General features: G+C 39.1%; 2 protein-coding genes across 7 annotated transcripts in view; one reads left to right on the top strand and one right to left on the bottom strand.

The window, feature by feature from the left end:
• Positions 1-236: 236 nt before the first annotated feature.
• Positions 237-16,874, top strand: LOC122825030 (WASP homolog-associated protein with actin, membranes and microtubules). Its single transcript, XM_044106084.1, has 11 exons — positions 237-832; positions 2,680-2,853; positions 3,018-3,168; positions 3,935-4,104; positions 6,030-6,237; positions 8,150-8,334; positions 9,548-9,634; positions 9,766-9,861; positions 11,068-11,470; positions 12,151-12,290; positions 14,528-16,874. Exons 1-11 carry the CDS (start codon positions 470-472, stop codon positions 14,684-14,686), a joined length of 2,136 nt encoding a protein of 711 aa, XP_043962019.1. The 5' UTR covers positions 237-469; the 3' UTR covers positions 14,687-16,874.
• Positions 16,875-18,513: 1,639 nt separating this feature from the next.
• Positions 18,514-22,204, bottom strand: part of homer2 (homer scaffold protein 2) — a 39,252-nt gene continuing 35,561 nt past the window's right edge. For all 6 annotated transcript variants that reach the window (XM_044106104.1, XM_044106094.1, XM_044106127.1 and 3 more), the window contains one exon: positions 18,514-20,250. In XM_044106104.1, coding sequence (XP_043962039.1) covers positions 20,062-20,250 — 189 coding nt within the window. In that variant the 3' untranslated portion in view covers positions 18,514-20,061. The remainder of the gene's footprint in view (positions 20,251-22,204) is intronic.

The following is a 22,204-nucleotide window of genomic DNA, read 5'->3' as shown; positions in this document are numbered from 1 at the left end:
ATAATGGCCACGACTTAATATTTCATCGGTACGACTTTTTTCATTCCTGGGCACAACGATTAAAATTTTTTTCTCTTATGTTAGCAGGCGGACTCTGTAGATTTCCCTAGTATTAGTAAAAAAAAATATTAAAAACGATGATAATGTGTTAGTTTTAATTGGCTTAAATAGTTTTTCAGCTCAGATAAAATACGCTCTTACAATTTCCGAGTATTCGTGACGCACTTGAAGGTAGCAACGTCACACAAATGGCGGACGTTGTAAACACAGCCAACAGTTTGACCGGTTGGACAGCTTGGAGGGGTGGGTGGCAGTTAAAAGTAACATATTTGAAGAGGAGGAGCCCTTTAAATTGGGTTTTATCGTCCAATGGAACGCTATCGAGTCGAAGTTCGCAGTCACCTGCCACAATCGGACGTTACAGCGGCAGAAACGTAAGGGTGAGGTCCCCGCCGGTGGTCAACCTCAGATGAGCTGGGCAGGATTGTTCTCCGTGAACGACCTGAAACACGTCCACCAACAGTTCACATGCGTGGCGGACGTCCTGGGCGGCTGCTTCCCGGATTTGTCCGACTTTGGGGAAAGTAACATTTGGGACTTGCTGCTGTCGAATCGGAAATCCCATGACGACCAGAGAGACTTTGACACGCCGTGCAGGAAACTGGAAAAATACTTCAGCACAGCCATTGACCTTTGCGGGAGAAAGATCGTTCTGGAAACTTTGTTCACCCAGAATGAGAGGGATGTGGATGAGTACTTTGAAAATCTACAGGAGTTCAAAAAGAAGACCATGCAGGAGGAGATGTCAAGGGCCAAGGGTCATCTGAAGGAGGTGAGGGGCCACAATGCTGTAGGGGGTCCTGGAGTTCAGTCTGACTCACAAAATGTTTTCATTAAGGGCTGATTTAATCCATTCACTGGGCTTGTTTCGACATGAAAGAAACACACAATAACAACGAATACTGGGGCATTTGGTAACAGTCACATTTTTCTTTAAATAAGAATTAACAAGCACCTTTGCAGTGGAAATTTGTTCTTCTTTTCTGTGAACATTTCCTGTGATTTGCACTATTTCAGATGTTGCCGTTCATCTTTCTGCTTTCATATGTTAACTTTTAGTATTTTCTCTACTACTCCGATGTTATATTTTGAGATTATTGTTTGTTTTTTAAGGATCGAATGTGAAAATTATATTACGTTTCCTTCAAGATCCTACAGGCTAATAATAACTTTCCACATTTTCTCTTGCAACATTTTGGGCCCAAAATTGGAAGCATTTCGAAAGTTTCTTTCCTCAGTTTTAGCTCACAAATGATCTAAAATAAATATCTTTCATTGTGGATTTTGTCATGAAATTTACAGCAGATGTTGGCAACAATACAAATAAATCAAGACATGCATGTAATGAAGATGAATGGCAGCAAATAAACACTAAATATACACTATAGATATGAATTAAAGAAAGTGGAAAAAGGCATAAAGAGCCAATATATTATCCATAAATAAATGCCTTTGTGTTCAAAATATATTTAATGTATTATCTCCAAAAGAATATTTTTGAATATTATTATTATTATTATTATTATTATTATTATTATTATTATTATTATTATTATTATTATTCTTTCCAAACATTCATCACCATTATGATGTCCAACCCTAAGAAACATACTTGTTAATTCATTGAATATAGATTTGCCACACCTGGGGTTTAATAGTGTAACAATTAATAAAATACAGTGTTATATCTGGTAGTCATTTTTCCAGCAGCATTTATGCAAATTAACTCAAACTACAACTCATCTGGCCATTGTTTATAATCATAACATTCTAAGAAATAATATGTAATTTTTTTATTTGATGAGTTATCTGCCTGATTCAAACACCTACCCTAGAGTAAGTATTTGAGTCCCAAAAAACACTGGACTATCGTAGACTTTTACCTCACTAATCTGTGTGAATTCCTGAAGTGGAAACAGTTGAAGAGCGCCACACAGTGGTGGTGGAAAGATCTAAAATCAAGTCTAGCATGACGCAGCTGTGACTTCGCTGCCAGAATTTCAAAAAGGAAGTCCTTGATGCCAAAGTGAAAACAATTTTTTTTTTCCCAATCTCATGTCAATAATTAAAAATCTATAAACTACAGTAATCGATTTCATGAATAAATGCCTTTTTTTTTTGTAAAGTGGATGAACAAATTCAATAGAAATCCTGCAAAGTGATGCTACATTTTATAGGCATTTTAAATGTATTATTTTTATTATTTTATCATATTTTCCCCATTAAAAACTGAATTATTGATTTATAACATGCTTTTCTTGTAATCCCTGTTAAAATGTCAACATCTCAGACATTGCCTGTCTGTGATTTTCAATGGGTCATCTCTTATTAAACCTAAAGACGTTAATATTTGTTCATATGTAAATTTCACTGGATTTATATTATTGATTTATTATCTCTTATTTAACCACAATGATATGGCTTTGCAAGTCTATAACTCCAGACCACCCACATCCTGTTTAAAAGGACTCGCACCAGCTGTGTGTTTGGTATCGATCGGATTCTTCTATCCGATCTGAGCTGTGAAAAGTCATACAAGGCAAAACACAGACGGCTCTGAGAGTAAACTGAGGTGATGCTGTTTTGATGTTCACTTATTTTGTTGTTGTGTTTTTGCAGCTGCTGCAGAGTCACAGCAACTCTAATGGGATGGTGGCACTGCTGAGCATCTATGAGAAGGAAGATGAGGCCTATCAGGACCTGGTTACTGTTGCCACTAGCTTCTTCCAGTACCTGTTGCAGCCCTTTAGAGACATGAGAGAACTGGCCTGCCTTTACAAGATGGAGATTCTTGTGAGTCGGGTTGAAGCTGGAACAAAACGCAACAAGTCATTTTCTTGCTCCGCTAAAGGCTCTTTATCTATCTCAAATCTAAGTTGAATCCCAGAGTTGGTCAGATCTATGAGGTGATATTCTGTTCATAAACAGTCCACTTGTTTTTTTGTTTTTTTCTGCAGAAGTCCTTGGAGTTTGAGGACTTGGGTCCCAAGAGGATTGCAGCTCTGGAGAAGGAGGCGGAGGAGTGGAGGATGAAAGCAGAAGATGCAGTCGCCTCCATTCAGGACATCACTGTCAACTACTTTGCACAGACTTCAAAGGCCCTGGCTGGTATAAGCTGTTTGCGTTTCTTTTATTTTTGTATGGATCATGTCGTCAGTCTCATTTCTGTGGCGGGTTTGGTTAAAAAAAACAAAACAAAAAAAAACAACACCACATGAAATCATCTTTTTTAACTATATGAGAAAACATTCAGTTTATATGATATTAAATGACTGTAATTCAGATGTAAATTAATCAATTTTCCATGCTCTGTCTTTGGAATAATTTCAGATTATTCAAAGAATTTAACAAAATGCTAACATTAAGTGCCAAAGATGTGAATTCATTGGTTATCAAGGTAAAAAATAAATCGTACTTTTATGTTTCTTTGTAACCAATTCAGGTTCATAGTGAAAAGAAACAAAACAAAAAACCCCCAACTGATTTAACTTTGAACTCTTTTTAATCTGTTGCATGGGTTTGAGAAAGTTGACTTCAAAAGCTTATTTTCCAGCTTTCACGCTCCATGCAGAATATAGATCAGTTTGTGGAGCAGCTTGAAATTCAGGTGGGAGAAACCTCCGCCTTTTTATTCCAGGTCGTTCAATAAAACTTTAAAAGCAAGTGAGATATCCTAAAGGAATGATGTATGTCATAGCTGGATGTCATCAGCATCATTTTCAAAGAGCTATCAGGCAAAAAAAAACCTGGTAAACAGGAGCAACAGAAAGACCTAGATCTGGCACGTTGGCTGATAATTCTCATGCAACCATATAAGGTCTGTTAAGTTTTTGCGAGATGCAGCAGTTTGACAGATTTGTATGTATATGTCCAGGCATGGTAAAACAGATGGAGGAGGATAAGAGGCGCTTTGGACCCGCTGCCTGGGCGTCTGCAGCCCCCAGACTGGAGAAGCTGCGCTTCCTTTTAGCTAAGGAAACCTTGCAGCACATGCGAGCGGCAGAGATGTGCCTCAGCCGCAAGAAGGACTCCATCAAAGAGCGGGTACGTCTGACGGGGGTTTCAGCTGCTTCTTCAGGGCTTCTGTAATTGGTGAAAACATTCTGCACTTAATGAGTTTCTTTTTTTTGTACCAAGGCAAAACAGCTTTAGTAGTGGCTGTAGTTCTGCAGCGATTTAAAGGGATTGCTGGATTTTTTTGTTGTTGTTGTTGCTTTGTATTCTAGTCTGAATCTCTGGCTGCAGAGCTTCTTTTGATCTATTTATAAAGCTCTCTCTAAAAACTCAAAGAATTCTCCGCCCAAAAGAAACCCTGCTTCCATGAATAAATAAGTCAGTGTGTCTGTGTGTGTATACATATTCACAGCATACCGCTGGTGTGTGCTCTGTGACTGCATGGTGTAGAGCAATTTTAATGTCAGGTTCACAGTATGGAGTGGGAAACTGCAGTAGATTATTTGCAGCCATAAGCTGTCATGTTGTGCATTTGAGCTTGTCTTTTCTCCTTTTTTTTGGGGGGGGGGAGGGCAACAGGAGAACACTTTCAGCATCTTCACCTGCATTATTCATCTGATTAAGCTTGTTAAAAAGTCAGGCCTGAGGATGCTGGAAGTGGCCACCGCTGCGAAATCAACGTGAATATTTTGCATAGACGGCTATGTGCGAGTGTTTCTAATGAGATCAGCGAGCTGCACCTATGCAGTGTTTTGTGCTGGTGGCACCGTAACGCCGTGACTCTGATGAATGCACCGGTGTGCCTGCAGATTTCACAGCGTGACACATTGGACTGTTTTTTTTTATTTATTTTTTTTATTTTACAGTGAGCGTTTCTGTGCGTGCGCACGACGCCCTCAGAAAACATCAAGACCTTTTTATGTAATTTGCATGTTTTGGTTTTTGATGCTCGCTGCAAATATAACCCACATTTAGATCAATTAAATTGAAGAAGCCCCTCCACCTTCACAACTCAACCCCTTTGCCAAATTTAGCAACAAGGTGAGAGATGCTGATCCAAACATTGACTGTGAATCTGGCTGGGTTTCTACGCAGAACAGAAAATTATGGAATAAAAGTATTTTCCAGGTTAGGACTGGGCGATAAATTGATTTTTATCTGTTATGAAAAAATCTGGAGGTTTTATTTTTAAGCCATATTATTCAGTCCAATTTCAGGTATAGAAAAAAGAGGATAAAAAAAGAAATTCTACATTTTATCTCATCAGAAGTCATAGTAATATTAGTAGTATGTCCGTTCATTCAAACATTTAGCAGATTTACAGGGGCAATCTGAATTGTCAAAATTTCCAACATATACAGTGTGGATAGTGAAACCAGATATTTATTTGAACCACATTGGACATCTCCTGATTTTTACCTATGAGCTTCATTCTACCAGAAGGATCTTTAAAAATAATCAACAGAAAAGATTGGGAGAAAATCTCCAAATCTGAGTGTGCAAAGAGTGCGGTAACAAAACCCTTTAAAGTGAATTTTCCTCCATTTGTGCTTTAGTTAAACTCTGACTGTGAATGTTTATGTAATTCTTTCAGTTTGGGATCGCTCAGTCTGAACTGAAAAGGAGAAAAATAATTTTACTTTGCAAATGTTCTGGGCGCCACGCAGTGTTCTTTATGACGAAGAGCATTTAGGGACATGGGTTTGAATATAAAGTGTCAGCTCATAATTAAGAATGTCAAGCAGTTTTTTTGTTACTGTCATAACGCTGCAGGCAGCTGCTGATCCCAGCTCCCCTCATTAAGAGTTGCAGAGAAGGAAACTGTCTGAAGACGTTTCTACATCACATACTTTTACATCAGTTCAAAAGATGTAAACATGCAGTTGTGTCAAAGTATTTGTTTAGCACACATGTACAAACAGGGTGTGAATTTTAAAAAGCCAAATATTCCACACGTTTTTAAAGCCTGACTTGACAGGGGTGTTCTTTTTCTTTTTCTTTTTTCTTTTCTACAGCTGGAGAACTTGTCAGGGAGAGTCCAGAACCGGAGAGCTGAGCTGGAGTCGGCGTTTGAGGACGGTCAGAACCGCGACACAGTGGACCAGCTTGAACTGCAGTTCTATGAAACCCAGCTGGAACTTTATGATGCCAAGTTTGAGATCCTGAAGAACGAGGAGCAGCTGCTGGTGGCTCAGATAGACACCCTGCGTCGACAAATTAAAGGTATGTGCTGAATCTAGTGAAAAGGTTTCATAGAATAGAAATGCAACAATATACTTCCACTAAATAATGGGTTTGTCAACTTGTTGTTTTAGGCTTAGCCTGGTTTTGTTGACCCACTCTGTTGTGAAATAACCACAAACAAAGGAATCATTTTGAGGGATTTAATTCAATTCAGTCTCAGTTTATTTCTATAGTACCAATTCTTTACAAAAAAAAAGTTGTTTTGAATTCAATTATACATTCCTTACACTGGTTCCCTGTAGCCCAGAGAATAGACTTTAAAATAATTTTGTTCTTACTTCCAGGAAGTGTCCAGGAAAAAAACGGTGACACACTGAGTTGCTTTAAATCAAGGCTCAAAACCCATTTGTTTGGAGTTGCTTTTGATTAATAATAACTGGAATGATGTAAACAGGAGTCATCATTTTCCATTCCTTTGCCAATGCAATGTAATAATTTTGTTTGGTTGTTTTATTTTCCTCTTAACCATGGAAAGTACTTTGAAAATGTGCTACACAAATAAAATGTGCCTTGCTTTCTAATTGATGCAATTTATCAGTGCATTAAGTTCAGTTTGCTATTCAATATAGCTTAAAAAGTTGTCTATTCTTCTAATTCCTTATACCAGCATCAAACATGTATATCCTGAGATGGAATGGAGTTTTATAATAAAAATTATCATAGACATAAAAACAGGCTAAAATAATTGTAGATTTTGTTTTTCTCCTGAGTAATTGCAGTCATCAAGTGAAACAGCATTCCAGATTTAATCATTTCATCTTTGTGGGATATTAAAATTATTAGCATAAAAGCTGCATAATAAAAGCTGACAGACTGAAGTCAGCAGGACCGTATCTGTCATGGTACTTCGAACTATCTTCTTCCTGTACAATTAGGAAATATTTCACATTGTATTTGGGTAAAGTTACACAATCTAAGTTACTGTGAGTGGATTTTTACTGCTGCCACAAATAGAAACTCGCTGACAAAATAAACGCTGCTCCTTCTCATTATTTTTAAAGATTAAAACTGACTCTGCTTGTTAACAAAACGTGTTTAGATTTTTAAAATCATTTCCCAAATGTGGATAAGAAAAAAATAAAATAATTTGCCATCACTTGAAAATCTCAAAACTGAGCCCGTAAAAATGTATTTGCAAACAAAATAAAAGCATCACAGATAAAACGCTGCGCTTTAGAGAATCTATAATTCATTAATAACATAGTCCTGATTTGATGAGTTGACGTTTCACAAATTTTAATGTGGAGCTGGTCGAAGTTGGTCCTGAGTTATTGCTAAAACAGCAATAAAATAACACTCTGTCAAATCTGATGCCAACTTTAGGTAATAAAACAGGAGTAGTTATTTTATGCATTAGCATCTCCAGACCTTTTATAGGAAGAGCTGCAGGGAAAGATCTAGACATGTTTTTAAAAAACTGGATTTAAATTATGTCATGCATATTTAAATCTGACACAAACATTGAAAAGGCCCTTTGATTTGGGGTCACTCTGGGGAAATGGTCCCCTCCGTTCATGTAAATATTTCTCTAATTGCTCCTCTAGGGACATAGGGTGTTACGCCATGGTGTGTGTACAATATTAACATGCTGTGTGTGTGTGTGTGTGCGTGTGCATGCATGTGTGTCGGGGTGTGTCCACCTGTATTTTTAACCTTTTCTGCTCTCCAGAGTTTCCAAACTAAAACATAACAGTGTGACCTTCGCTATTTGCTGAAAAGAAGGGCCAAACAAAAATGAATTTTGCAAACTAATTGTCTGACTTTACAGAGGATTTAATGTAAACACTCACAGGTGAAGCAGAGTCAGCAGATTTATGTTGATGATGAATATTGTTACAAGTAAATCCATAGTGTGCATAATGATGTTGTATGAATGTATTTTCTGCTTCAGAGCTGAAGGAGGAGGTGGTGTACTACGATGTGTGTGAGGATCCAGAGGAGCTGCACAGCATGGTCCACACAGCCTTTCAACAGGCCGAACCGCCACTAATGCGTCAGCTCAAACGACGCCTGCAGACCCTGGAGACCAAGAGGGGCAACATCTGTGCTCGGCGGGCTTACCTGAGGAACAAAAAGGTGCAAAACACGCTGCAGCCGCTTTATTCATGTGGACCCGTATGCACCTTTCAAAAAGAAGAATTTTGGTAGAAGTTAATTTGTCTTCAGGGTACAAATACACATATTAAAGCTCATAATTGTGTAATTTTTATTTTGAGGATGGGTTGGAGCTTTTATTATGTGTGATTTCAGATTTGAACTAATCAGCTGATATTCTTAAGGTTGCAAAGCTATTAAGCTAAACAGATGGATCAATTTATTTCTACTATAGGAGTAAATTCCAGTGACCGGCCGCGAGACCTAGGGAATGTAAATCAATAACAATATATATGGACAATGGACACACGATCAATATCAATAGATAATACATCTGATAGAATATTTAGTATGTAGAATATTTACTGAACTCTGATGAAGAACTGCACAGCATTCTGGGAGATGTATGCAGAGGAAAGGGTTTAGCTCCTCAACCTCTCACAGCTAGCTAAACAAGGTTGGTGGCATCAACTCACTCATTCTTTGGTTAACTAGCAACAACCTGTTGAGTAACTTGCGCAGCAGCAGTTTCAGGTTTCGCCACCGTGCCTCATAACTGCTTAAAAATAAACAACAATGACGTGAAGTGAAAACTGTGGCTCAAAGAGGAAAGGAAATCAATAATTATCAATATTGACTGACATGAAGCGCTTATGTTGTGATATGTTTTTCAACCGTGTCATCCTGTCCTGTTTGACTCTACACACACAAATCCAATGAGAATGTCACCACATCCACACATGAGGTAACGTAAAGAAAATAAAAGAACAAGCTGTTCAAAAGGAATAGCCCTGAATCACTGAAGAATATTTAGCTATAGTTTTGGCATGTTTGATGTTCCTCCACCAGTTTCTATTGGATTAAGGTCTGCAAATTGGACCGGCTGGTACTCAGGATTTGTCTTGGTCTGAAACCAAAATGCTGCTGCTTATTGGTGTGTTTTGGGGTCGCTGGCTTCTTGAAACACCCATTTTAAAAGCCATTCCTCTTCAGCATAAATTATCATGACCTCTTCAAATATTTTAATGTACTCGGACTGATCGGTGGCCCCGGGCTGCATTAAAAAAGTGTTTTTCGGGGTCATTTAGCAAACTGCCTGTGGCCTCTAGATCCAGAAGAAACCCCCACTAATCTGATAAAACACAAATAAAAAATGATTTATACTGATGGATTTCTTTTGCGCTTGTGTCTTCAGGATCAGTGCATGGACGCCCAGGAGCAGAAGCAGCAGGCGGCCAAGCACAGCTCGATAGTCTTCAACCAGCATCATCAGGTCCACCTGGTAGGTCACCACAGCAACCAGGCAGCCCACACAGACCCTCACACATGCAGCACTATCTACAGAGGTAACTGGATTTAGGTTTTTTTCTCCTCTCTTCAGTGGCTCTCAGTGTCTCCCTCTGTTGTCTGCAGAAACGGGAAAAGAGGAAAGAGGAGGAGCAGAGGAGGAAGGAGTGGGTGGACCAGGAGCGAGAGAAGACCCTGAGCAGATTACGATCCTTCAGAGAGGTCAGCCTCTCATTCTGCCTCTTTCTTTCTCCAGCACATCCTCCTTCATTAAAAAAAAAAAAAAAAAAAAAAAATCAAATGAAATAGGCTCTCTGGGTTTCTGTTTAAAAACACACCAGTTTTGTTTTATTGTTTTGTTTTTAGGTCAGGATTACAAAAATATTTCCATTTGTTAAAAGACAGAAGAATAGTAAAAATTATAGATGATACTGAAATTACAATATACTGATAAATTAAAAAAATGGAAAAGCCCAGATGAAAATGTCATGGCTTTGTAAAAGGTTTTCAACTTTTTTTTTATTGCTTTTACAAAAAGAAAATTAATAAATCTTGGCAAAATAAATAAACATTTCTTTTTTTTAATTGAAAGCTGATTTCTACAAAATACTTACAAAAAGCTAAAACATGTAACTTAAAATAAATGATGGAATATTCAGCTCCTTCGAGTCAGTGTTTTGTTGAAGCGTCTTTGGCTGCAATCCCAGCAGGGTGTCTGTGTGGATCAGACACAATCAAGCTGCACATCTGGACAGGGGTGCACCGATTGATGTTTTCTGGCCGATCTCCAAAAGTCGCTGAGTTGATAACATTGAGATGATTATTGTTAACCGCAGATATGAGCTGGTGGGCCGCTCTGTCAGTCAAACCTCTCTCCCAGCAGAGGAAAACAGGACAGTGGCTGATTTTTAGACCTTTGCTGAGGCAGATAAGATCGGTGCATGAGATCTGATTCACATGTCGCTATCGGCCGATCACTCAGATCCCAAAATGAAGGAAATTGGGGTCAGTTTATCGGCCGGCCGATTCACTGGTGCACCCCTACGTCTGGATGCTGCAGTTTTACTCCGTTCTTGTAAACTATCCAACTTCTGTCATGTGGGTTGGCTGTGATCAGCTGTTGTCAAATCCTGCCGCAAATTCTCTGTAGGACTGAGGCTTGAGCTTTGACTGGGCCGCTCCAGAACATCCACCTTGTTATCTTCAATCTCTGCGTAGCTTTAGATGGATGCCTCCGCTCGATGTCCTCCAGGTTTTTGCTGTACTTTGCTATATTTAAATTCTTATAATTATTATTATTTTTTTTAATTAAAATTATCAGAAAGAGATAATTTGTCCCATTTTGGAATTTCTTTCTTTCTTTGTGATTTTGCTTTATATTTTATTATGTGATTTTTATTTTTTATTTTTTCATCTCCTCCTTCATAGAAGCGACAGGGACAGTACATCCTGAAGACGCCTCAGTCCAGGAAGTCTCCCTCAGACGTCTCCTGTCCCTCCCAGCCGTTGTCCATCATCAGCCTGTCTCCGTCTGCCTCTCCTGACGAGCCGTCCTCCATCCGCCCGTCTCCTAGACGCAGCAAAACACCCCAAAAGCAGCAGCCTAAAGAGATCCCTGTTCAGATCTTCTCTGCACCGCCTCCTCCAACATTAACCTGCCCCACTGCGCCGCCACCGCCACCTCCACCTCCACCACCGCTTCCACCACCGCCTCCTGCCATGCCACCTCCGCGTGTCCGAGCTGCACCTTCCCCTCAGGACACGCCGATGCCTCTCAGCGAAAAAGAGGAGCCTCCTTTTCCAGCCAAGAACACGCTCAAGCAAAACATAGGTGAGACGAAAGTGTACAGCAAAGTTCAGACTTTTGGCAGCTTGCATTAAACGTATGAACACGAGAAGATGTTTGAGAACGCTGTGGGCAGGGAGCAGGAGATGCAATATTTCCCCACTGCTGGCACAGTTGTTTGTTTGTTCTAGTGGAAAGTGTGTTTGCACATGGTGTTCTGTCCTATATTCCCAAGGTCTCCCATGAGGACAGACGAAGGCTTTTACCTCAGTTGCTGTCTTGCTGTTTCACACCCTCAGCTCCAGTTCAACACGACTCTGTTATTTTTTAGACATCATTTTTATAGCAGTTTTTAATGTCTCTCTTTTCAAATGTTGTTTCTTACCATTTCTATTATTTCTTAACGCTTTGATTTCGTTCAGTTTTCAATGTTTCTTAGTTTCTTTTTTTTTTTTTTTTTTTACCATTTTAATATTTCTTACTGTTTTTATTGTTTCTTACCGTTTAAATGTTTTTTGTGTTTTCTTACTGTTTTAATGTTTTTGTAGTTTTAATGTTTCTTACTATTTTTATTGTTTCTTACCCTTTTTTATTTATTTATTTATTTTTTTTTTTACAGAAGACTGTTTTTATTTTATTTTTTTAAATAGTTAATCTAGATTGTATTCCTGAACAAAATAATTTCTCAGTTATTTTTATTTTTTTGCATCTGGCGTTTACTGCAGGAACTATGGATGAAGTGTTGGCCTCGCTCCAACGCGGACAGATTAAACTGCGAAAAGTTCCCGATGCTACGAACAACTCTGGGTTAGACGCGAGGAGCAGCCTGATGTCCGCCATCCGAGAGGGAATCAAACTGAAGAAGGTTAGATGTTTGCACAGCCACCAATGATATTCACTGCTGATGTTTCGTATCAGTCAGATAAATTTGACACCATGTTAAACTATACATACAGGTACAGATCAGCTGTTCTCTATGTGAGAGGATTGTTAAATTGACCAAAATGGAAAACCTTGAAGTTCAGTACAGATCAGTGTGTAAATGTTTCTTGAAAATTACAATATATTTGCAGCTAGTTTTAGTATTCTAGATCGTTTAATGCCTTGATATTTTCATAGAATATATATATTTTTTTAAATGATAGTTTTCCATATTGTTGTATTTGTTTTCACACATCCTTAAAATTCAGGTGGGAAATAAAAACTTTTGGTTTGGTTTAGGTTATATAACGAGATCACTTATCAGAAGCATTTAATTATTCCAGGATATATTAAATTTACAATCTCATATTTTGTTCCCATTTTGGGAAAGAATGAGATGGGAATGCTTTGGTATATAAAACAAGTAATAGTCAAATCAGACTTTTATTTTTCTGACTGCTCCACAGCCGTCGGTTTTCATGTTTACTTGTTTCTCCGTATCATGGTTGAACATTTTCAAAATCACTGTACAAAGAGCGACACAAATTTCCTCTATTGCTTAAGAAAAAGTTGATAGTATTTCCATAAGTTAAAGTGGCGGGCTGCGTTTTGGGAAAACAGTCTGAGTTGTTTTCAGAAATTATCTACTCAACTTTTAATTATCAGCCTAAACATGAAAGCTTTTGCTCGTTTTCGATGTTTGATTGTTTTGTAAAAAATGGCTGTTTTGTTAAGCAAATGTAAAGTCTCACTTGTCAGCATGGTGGCTTTTGTTTTGACGTTCAGTTGCAATCTCTACCTATGTCAGAAGAAGATTTGAAAAATACATTTACAGTTTATCAGCTTAGGTATTTATAATTAGCCTCCAGCCTTTGGTTCTTTAGAGATTAATGTTCTAAATTCATAAACAGCCACAGATTTTACTGCAATTTTTTTGCTGTGTTTACAGTGAATAAATATACAAATTATAGCATAATATTTTTACTAGTGGAAACAGCCAAAACTCACAGAAACAATAATCTACTCTAAGACTTTAATTTTCTGACTGAATAGGCTTATGACTAAAGCAATTACATCTATTAAATCTCCTCAGGTGGCGTTTATTACTGATGCAGGACGTCTAATTATCTGAGCGCCTGGTGACCAATCAGGAAGTTGCACCAGTAGTGAATACTACGGTTTCTACAGTAACATGGGGTGATGTTGTTATCGGTTTATTTATAATATGAAGCCACACCGAGTTTAAAAGACATATGTGAAAAATGTTCTTCATTTAAAGCTAAATTTAGTTCAGTTTTAAACCTAAAAACAAAAACTACATGTCTAATAATGAACATTGACCTTTTGTTATTGTTAGTGTTTAGCTTCACACTTAATAAATGTGTTGACTGGTCAGTGGGGAAGGCGCAGGTGTTACTAAAACACCGACAGTCTCTGTGCTATTAGTGTCTCAGAAACTCTCCTTCCCTTAAATGGTCACCTCTGTGTGCTTGTTGCGTTAACATGGTAACACATTAATATGTCAAAAAGAGATTTTTATTTCTCCCTATACCTTTATACAGAAATGCAAGCCGGCAGACTGAAAAACGGGGCTAAAATCACTCCTGTTTCAGTTCCAGTGCCACTCTAAACACCTTTCACTCCGATTGCTGCTGTAAAACACTTAATAACTTTGTTAGTTATTAGTTGAAACTGACACTTATTACTGATAATTTACATAAATTAAAATCAGCTGAACAAGATCTCCATCTGCTTCAAACAAGGGTCAACATTTTTTTTCACTTAAATTGACACGAAATTTAAAAAATGTACAAATATGTCGCATTGATATCAAGTACGAAGCATAATTACAGTCATATCAATTAAGATGAGTCTCATTTGTTGCATTAAAAGTGCCTTCTTGAACTAACATTTAAGCTGGTATTTGACAGATTCTATTAAGTACACATTTTGTTTTTAAAAACCTATATTTTTATTAGACTGTTGTAGTGTCTAATTAGAAGGGACATGTTTTCTTTAGCATGTAGCAGAAAATCATAGGTAAGTGAATAAAAGACATCATTCTTTGTCTAATCGATCTATATGACGTGTTTCACTTGGATTTACTAAAATAAATGGCGTTTTCTAACTTTTCGGAGGAGTCTGTAGTCTCCAATGACATGGTCACTCTTCATGCTGTAGGTGGTTCCCACGCGAGAGGACGTCCCGAGCGGCGCGGACAACGAGCTGGAGCGCAGCATCAAAGCCGCCATGATGAGAATGAAGAAGGTGGCGGCCGACTCGGACGACTCGGACCGAGGCGACGACGACGACTCGCAGAGCGCCGACTGGGACAGCTGAGAACACAAACCTGCAGATGAAGCCGTCTGACACAAACCTGCCCCCTAAATCCCCTCCTTCACGGCTGTGAGCCGAAGCTCGTGCTACGGCCAGATTTAACTAAAAACACGCTGCTGCTGCTGCTGCTGCTGCTTCTTCTGACGAGGACAGGATTACGCCTCCTCCGATTTAAACGCTTTAGTTTGTTGGAGCTGTCGCACACTAATCCCATTGGTCCTCCTAAAGCAGCACCGAGATGTAAGAGATCCAAAAAGGCTCCGATCCAGCTAAGTAGTAAGTGACAGAATCGGGATTTAATCTTCTCTGAAACCTTTTTTTTTTCTAGTTCTAGGAGGATTCTTAAAGTGAATGGCTAAATGGGATGTTCTGCATTGTAAAGGAAATGCGGTCGGCGGCACTGAAGCGCAGCTTGTGAATGATTGAAATTTACACAGCCGTCTGCCTGAAGGCCTGTAGTGAAGCTGCTGCTCAGCAGGAAGAAACTAGTTCCTCTGTCATATTTCTGAATCTTAACTCAGTATCTTGAATGTAATAAACCAGTGATTCTTGAGAAGAGGGACAAAATAAAGTATACACAAAATATAATTTTTTCAAGTATTTGACTAAACTAACCTGGGCCATGTGACCACAACAATGTATGTTTTCTTGGTGTTTGGTGAATATTTTTAATTTTAAACATTGTAGTATGTGGATGGTGTCTTTAAAATTCCTTGTCCTGGAGCAGAACTCAATACATTATAATAGTTTAAAACAAATAAAGGAATACTAAGATAATATACTATGACAATTAAGTATAAGTATTCAAATAAATAATTATAAAAGTATCAATAAATGTAATTAAAATCATTTTTATATATTTTACAACTCCACTGAATTTTCTCCCAAGCTTTTGTCAACACCGTCAGACATAAAAAAATAATGTATAAAAAAAATAAAAAATCAGGCATCTTGGTGGGCATATTCTGAGGACCCCATGACGTATTCTTTTCTCTTCCTTTGCTAAGAGGGCTAGGTAGCTCTTGTTAGCTTGTTATTCTTTAGTTTTTTCTTCAATTTTATTCCTAAGTTGTTCGTCACAACTATGATGTGTCGACACCATAACTGACACTTGACGAAATTTTGTGAAATAAATGTTTAATTTTAGTATAGCCTACTGTAAAGATTTCATGGACCCGATGAGCTACAATATGGCCTCCATCAGAATAACATCAGTCTGACTCTTTCAGTGATAGTGTTGATAAATCTCACTTAAATGTGCAGTTAATTCATTTTAATGTATTTCACATAAATTACATTGCTTCATATGTATCAAGTATTTCTTTTTAATCACTAGTTTGTCACCACCATCAGTTCTGTCAACTCTGTCAGATTGACTTTATGTTGTTTTTTATTTTAAATTTAAATTGTTTCTTTTGTTTCTTGAGAAGCATTTATCTGTAAAACTGAGTAAAAATATCACTAATAGGGTCATTAAAATTTTTTTATATATATATTTATTTTTTGTCAGATGGTGTTGACAAAGTTCTAGGTCGGGTCCATTAAAAATGTAATTTTCAAATAAATGTTGCGACTGGGAGCCTGCACCGTGGCATCTTTACATTTCCAAAGCATTATTTGTCATATATGAATACATAAGCTTGAGGAATAACAAAAAAAAAAATTGGTGGGAAACTTTAAACCCATCCCCGCCTCTCGCCCGGAACGCAGCTGGAGATTGGCACCAGCAACCCTCCCGACCCCACTAAGGGACAAGGGTGAACAGAAAATGGATGGATGGATGGAATTTAAACCCATTTTGTCCCTCTTCTCAAAAATCACTACGCGTTTCCTCAGATGTAATCCAGCCACTGTATTCCAGAGCATTTACTGTAAGCTATGAAGAGCAGTGGTGTGTAAAGCCTTCAGCATTGTTTGTACTACCAGCTGCCGTCTCCAAGTAATCAGCTAATTCTTCCTTCACCATCCCATACGTAAAGAGATCAATTGGGAATGCAGGATACCTTTTTGTTTTTTTTTTTGGTTTTTTTAATATGTGCAATAACGACCCATCTCATCATCTAAGCCTTGGTTTGAATTGATTTCTGACAAACAGCATTAAAGGGTTCAGAGTAAATAAAACGTCTGTTCAGTGGCTGCACTGGAAACACATGTGTACTGTTTTATGAAAAATAAACCCAGATATGAAACCTGTGCAGAGCTTGCTTGAATTCAGACACGCTGCTCGGACGTGCTGCGCCGGGGTCGACATCCCCGCTCTTTAAACGCCGCGCTCAGGAAGTGTGGGTAAACCCTGCTGTCTGTTCTCCAGCAGACTTTTTTCGCCCACCAACATGAGTCATGGAGCGGTGTCCATCCATCCAGGCAGCCGTCTGTCTCCCTTTCAGCCAGCTGTGAGTGGCTGTTTTCAGCTGTGTGAACGTTAAAGAGCAGCTGTTAGCGGCGGAGGACTCCTCCCTCCCTCCCTCTTTGCTTCGGAGGCGTCTCTGTGTGCGTTTCCTGTGGGGGAACATCCAGGTCGGGCACCTCCAGGGATGAGGATGGCAGGTATTTTGACAAGCCCAGCCAATTGTGCATCAATATGAAATTCCCCCAGCCTGTTACTATGGTAACGGTGAGTCTTGGTTGTAGTGGCCTGCAATGCCAGGTCTCTTTCTCTCTCCCTCTCTCTCTCACACATGTACCGAGCAGCATAGTGTCTTAATGATGTTTCACCAACTCGCCCACTCACCACCAGTCACACAATAAGCCTTGCAGAAAGTCTGCAGCCACGAACAGCAGAGAAATGCTGCTTCAACTCTGGAGTATAATGGGTTTTTCATGTAGAGTGAAAAAAAAAAAAAGTGTTTTTCTTTAATTGATTTCAGTTGCATAAGAAGATAAATCTAAAAAAAAATGACAGATTCTGTAATTCAAAATATCTTATTTGCAACGCATGAATGGAAATGGCAGCTTCAGTCAGCAAAAAGCCAGACTGGCTCCATGTGGCTCCAGTTTATTAACTAATGTTCTGCCATATTTCATAATTGATGGAGTTTTATGACTTGAATATCAATTTGCGTTAAGTTTTTGTACTGTGGAAGCGTATTCAATTTAAAGTGGGAAATACCATGCTAGATTTATTACACTTCACTGACTAGTCTTTTAAAAGGAGTAAATGTATAGGAGTCCTGAATAGATTTGTCGTTGACAACCTCCTTGCATAAATTAATTTTCCATCAGATTTAATTAAACAACTTGGGCATAAAATTGATAATTTATCTGCATATTGATCAACTTCACACCCATTACTGATACGCAACGCTCTCTGAAGGAGCAAATGAAATCTGAAGTAGAACGTTTCATAAGTCTGTCACAATTTTATTTACAAAAAAAAAGAAAGTTGAGTGGGATTGAGTTGCCAAGGCAACATGTTCTCCGCTCCACTGCTGCAGTATCACCGTGATGATGTTGCAGGTGTTTCCCTTGCACAGTCGGTCCTCAAACCAGCAGCTTTCGTCTGAGCCACACACCAACAACATGTCCGCTCGCTTTACTCAACGTGCGTCTCCGCACTACGTTGCCACTACGTTTGGCTCCATGTACATCCATAGAGGAGAAGACGGGCGGCGGTGGAGCCTCGACAGCTCTGAGGGTTTATTCCACCTCCTCAGCACTTCTCATCCAGTACAAAAATAAATAAAATAAAAAAGCCCAAACCCGCTTCAATTTGTAAACGATTTAACCGTTTCTTTCATACACCGACACATATGCGAGTGTGAATTAGACAAACGCTCCCATCTCGTCACACCGGATCCCTCACAGCAGGAGAAAAAGACACTCACTCAGCATTGTATTGAAACTAGACTTTACCAGTTTGTCAGTTCAGTGGGTACAGCGTAGAACAAGAATCACAAAAGTGCACAAGAGGCGTCGGTTCAACAGGAAAAATCGTTTGGATTCAAGTGAGTTACGAACAGGGGGAAGAGAGAAAAAAAAAAGAAAAAAGACGTGTTTTTTTTTTTAAAGTCCATTTGATAAATATCAGTGTTTTGACAAGATCAAGAGTCATGAAAAATAGTCTTGTGTAATAATATTACAGGGTAAATATATCACTTTGCAAACATACAGTCCTTTCTTATGAAAACCTTTAAATCCACAGAGTTTGTCCTCATCACACATTATCCCACACGTGGAAAGCAAATCAAGATTTATAAACTTGGTCTGGAAACAACAGTTGTAGAGAGGCACCAAAAATAAACATACAAGTAAGACTGAAAGCAAAGTCGACAGGGTTTTTTTAGTGAAAAGGCTCATTCCAACCAAATGTTTTCAGTGAAAGCTATTCACCTGTCAAGCAGCACCATATCCCCTCCTCTAGGAAAATAAAAATAACCACCACCATAACAAAAACTAATGTGAGGGAAGCACAAACAACCCTGGACACAAACAGGTCTGTTAACACCAATGCACACAAAACGGTCCTTGAACACAACACTTGGGGTGGGATCAGGGTTACCATCATGTTAGATGCTTATCGAAGGAAAGGTCCTGAGTTTTCCTTCTTTTAATTAAACATCGTCAAAAGGCTCTTGTCTAGAAACTTCCAGTTTTTTTTTTTGTTGTTTTTTTTTTTAAAAGGATGATTTGTTTTCATCTTAAGGTTATTTAATGGAGATAAGTTGTCATTATGGTGATGGTCATTAGTTGGCCTGTTTTCCTTTCCAGGGAGAATTAAACTTACCTGGAGGCACTTTGTGTCACGGCCATTTATTATATATCTGCATATAATTTAATATATACAAACTGTCTTCTAACACACCTGAGATACATAAGAGGCAGCAGCAAGGACAGTCTGTAGAGGGACTTAAACGTTAAATCTGGAGGGGTCGGGGGAGAAACAGGTATTTCCACTAATTATTACTTTATTAATGCTTTCTTTTTTTGTTCATTTTAGCCCTTTTAAGTCCCCGCTTCTACTTTAAGCTCAAAAGGCTCATGTAGAAGTTTTACAGCCTTCAGAGAAGAGACAGATGGACAGAATCTAAGAACCCACCACCAGCTTTTTAAAGCCGCTTCCCCCCCACCCACAGAAGCGGATGAGTAGTCTCACAAAGCCAGTGCACAAAATGGAGCCATTTTGTGGGACTTGCTTGCCTTCTTTTTACTTTTTTTTTTGTTTGTTTGATTGTTTTAAGTCTGCCAACAATTCTCTCTCTCCCTCTCTCTCTCTCACACACACACACACAAGGTTGTGTTTATTACAAGCCAAAGCTGATGGATTCAGAGAAGACATCACTTTGGGGAAGTAGGCGCAGCATAGTTTCTGCCCTGAAGAGACATTTTAGTGAATCCTTCATGCCCGACCTCTCAACCTCTCAGCTCTGCCACACTTCCTCTCAGTTATCAACACCGACTTTGGAGAGTCCTTGTCTGAACTCGTGCAGCTCATCCAGCTTTCCATCCAGAATATCCATGAACTTCTTCAGCTCGCCCTTCATGTTTCCTTGTTTCTGTCGGCTGTCGTTGATGTCCATCTGAAGTCCCTCGAGTTTCCCCTCCAGCTCCTTGTTCTGTGATTCTGCCGCCTGCAGGGGAGATGGTGGAAAAGTAGTTACAATACAGAGGGAAAAGGAAAAAAGTTTGTAACGCGAGGGGTATGAAAACGAGGGGTATGAAATGTGACTCAAAGATCAGATCCGATTCAGAAGTAGATGGATTTCTTTGACGTTCAGTTTTAGCGACGCCAAACGAAGAAACCGCCTGCGGGATGTTGCCCTTCAACGCAGAGTGGAAAAAAAGTTTTCATATCCCTCGGGTTACAAACACAAACTTCAATATGTTTTATTGCAATTTTGTGTGATGGACCGACAAAGCAGTGCAGATATGTGGAGAGAAAGTGAATATAGTTTTCCAAAGTGAAAATCTGAAAAGGTCAGGAGTTTTTGTAAAAATCTCTTGGGATACAAGCGTTCCACATCCAGAGACAAAGATCAGATAAAAAAAAGTATTAGATTAGTTATATAATGATCAGATTCACAATAGGTCTTAGGCCTGGACTTTGACTGGGCCGGTCTAACACATGGACATTAATTGATCCAAACTAATCCACTGCAGCTCTGGCTGAATATTTGTGGTCCTGCTGGAAGGTGAACCTGAACCCCCAAATACAATCAGATTTGCAAAATGTGCCTTCAATATTCCCACAGGTGACAGCATTACTAAGAGTAGCTCTAGTAGAAAAAAATAAAACATTTTCTTATACATAAAACCACAATGAAACACACTAAAGTTTGTAGTTCTACTATGACAAAATGTGAATGCGTTGTGAAAACGTTTCCAAGGCAACGTGACGTCTTCTTCTCAATTCTCTAAATGCATGAATGAACACATGAATTTCCTTTTGATCTGAACTGCAGAGTAGCGGGAAGGACTTTGTGTTTAGAGTGCGAAGATGGTGGTGTAAATCAGGTTTTGAAACAGGCAACGCATTAATGCCACAAATACTTTTGAAGGGAGGAGATTAAAATAGGGGGAGCCAAACGGGACGTTCGTCTGCATGACTGCATCCTACAGCTGACTCCTGAAAGCCGATCTCCTCACGAGGGGGTCAGCTTTAAATAGAGGAGCTCCACACTGACCTCCAGGAGGCAGACGCTTTATTTTCATGCTTTTAAACTTTCATGCGTGAAAGGGATTTACTTTGTAAAGGAAACCAGCCTCAGGTTTTGGTTTAAAGTTCAACAGACGGAGCTATCTGAGGAATCCAGCTATGGGTCGCGTCTGTTTGGATAACCGGTTAGATAATCTGCTCCAGCCATTATTCTCCACCCAGCTGGCAGAATCCAGTCCTGGAGTGAAGTTTGTGATGTGAAGCAACTACAGGAATGCCACTGTTGGCTTTGCTCTCCTCCACGCTGCGACTGACAAGCAGCACACTGGTGACAGTCTGGATGATCAATCCTGCTCTGAGTCGGCCAGCACAGGGTGAAACGAGAGTCAGCATCGATGTGGCTCATGTTAAGTCTTGGCACCAGCAGCCCATGCTGTCATTCACCGAGCCTGGCTCTTCTGGTTTTACAGAAAGTCCGGTTACCACTGGAAGAAACAAAAAGCCTATTTCGACACAAGCTCTTTGTTCTAAAGACTGAAATGAGGCTGACCTGCATTGTTTTATGATTTCTCAACACAAAGCGACTGGCACAGCCCACACACACACACACACACACACACACACACACACACACACGCACACACCCACACACACACACTTGCTGAAGTGTTAGAAGACTTGATCATTAAAGCTTTGTGAAAAGTGAAAAGTGAAAAGTGCTTTATTTTATTCACTAAACAGAAAACCCACTCCACCAGGAAACTAATGTATCCTGAGAGCAAAGCATCCCTGAAAAGCTTTATTTTTTTCTTTTCCTTCCTCAACAAAGAGCCAATAATCCACTCAGAGCTGTGCAGGGCGCAGACCTTTATTAATAGATACAGTATCAACAATGTGCCGGTGAGACACGTGATAGGAATGCTGTGTCA

Source organism: Gambusia affinis, linkage group LG02, assembly GCF_019740435.1.
Source record: "Gambusia affinis linkage group LG02, SWU_Gaff_1.0, whole genome shotgun sequence".
Lineage (NCBI taxonomy): Eukaryota > Metazoa > Chordata > Actinopteri > Cyprinodontiformes > Poeciliidae > Gambusia > Gambusia affinis.
Note: the sequence above shows the minus strand (reverse complement) of the source record. Positions and strands in the feature narration are given on the sequence as shown.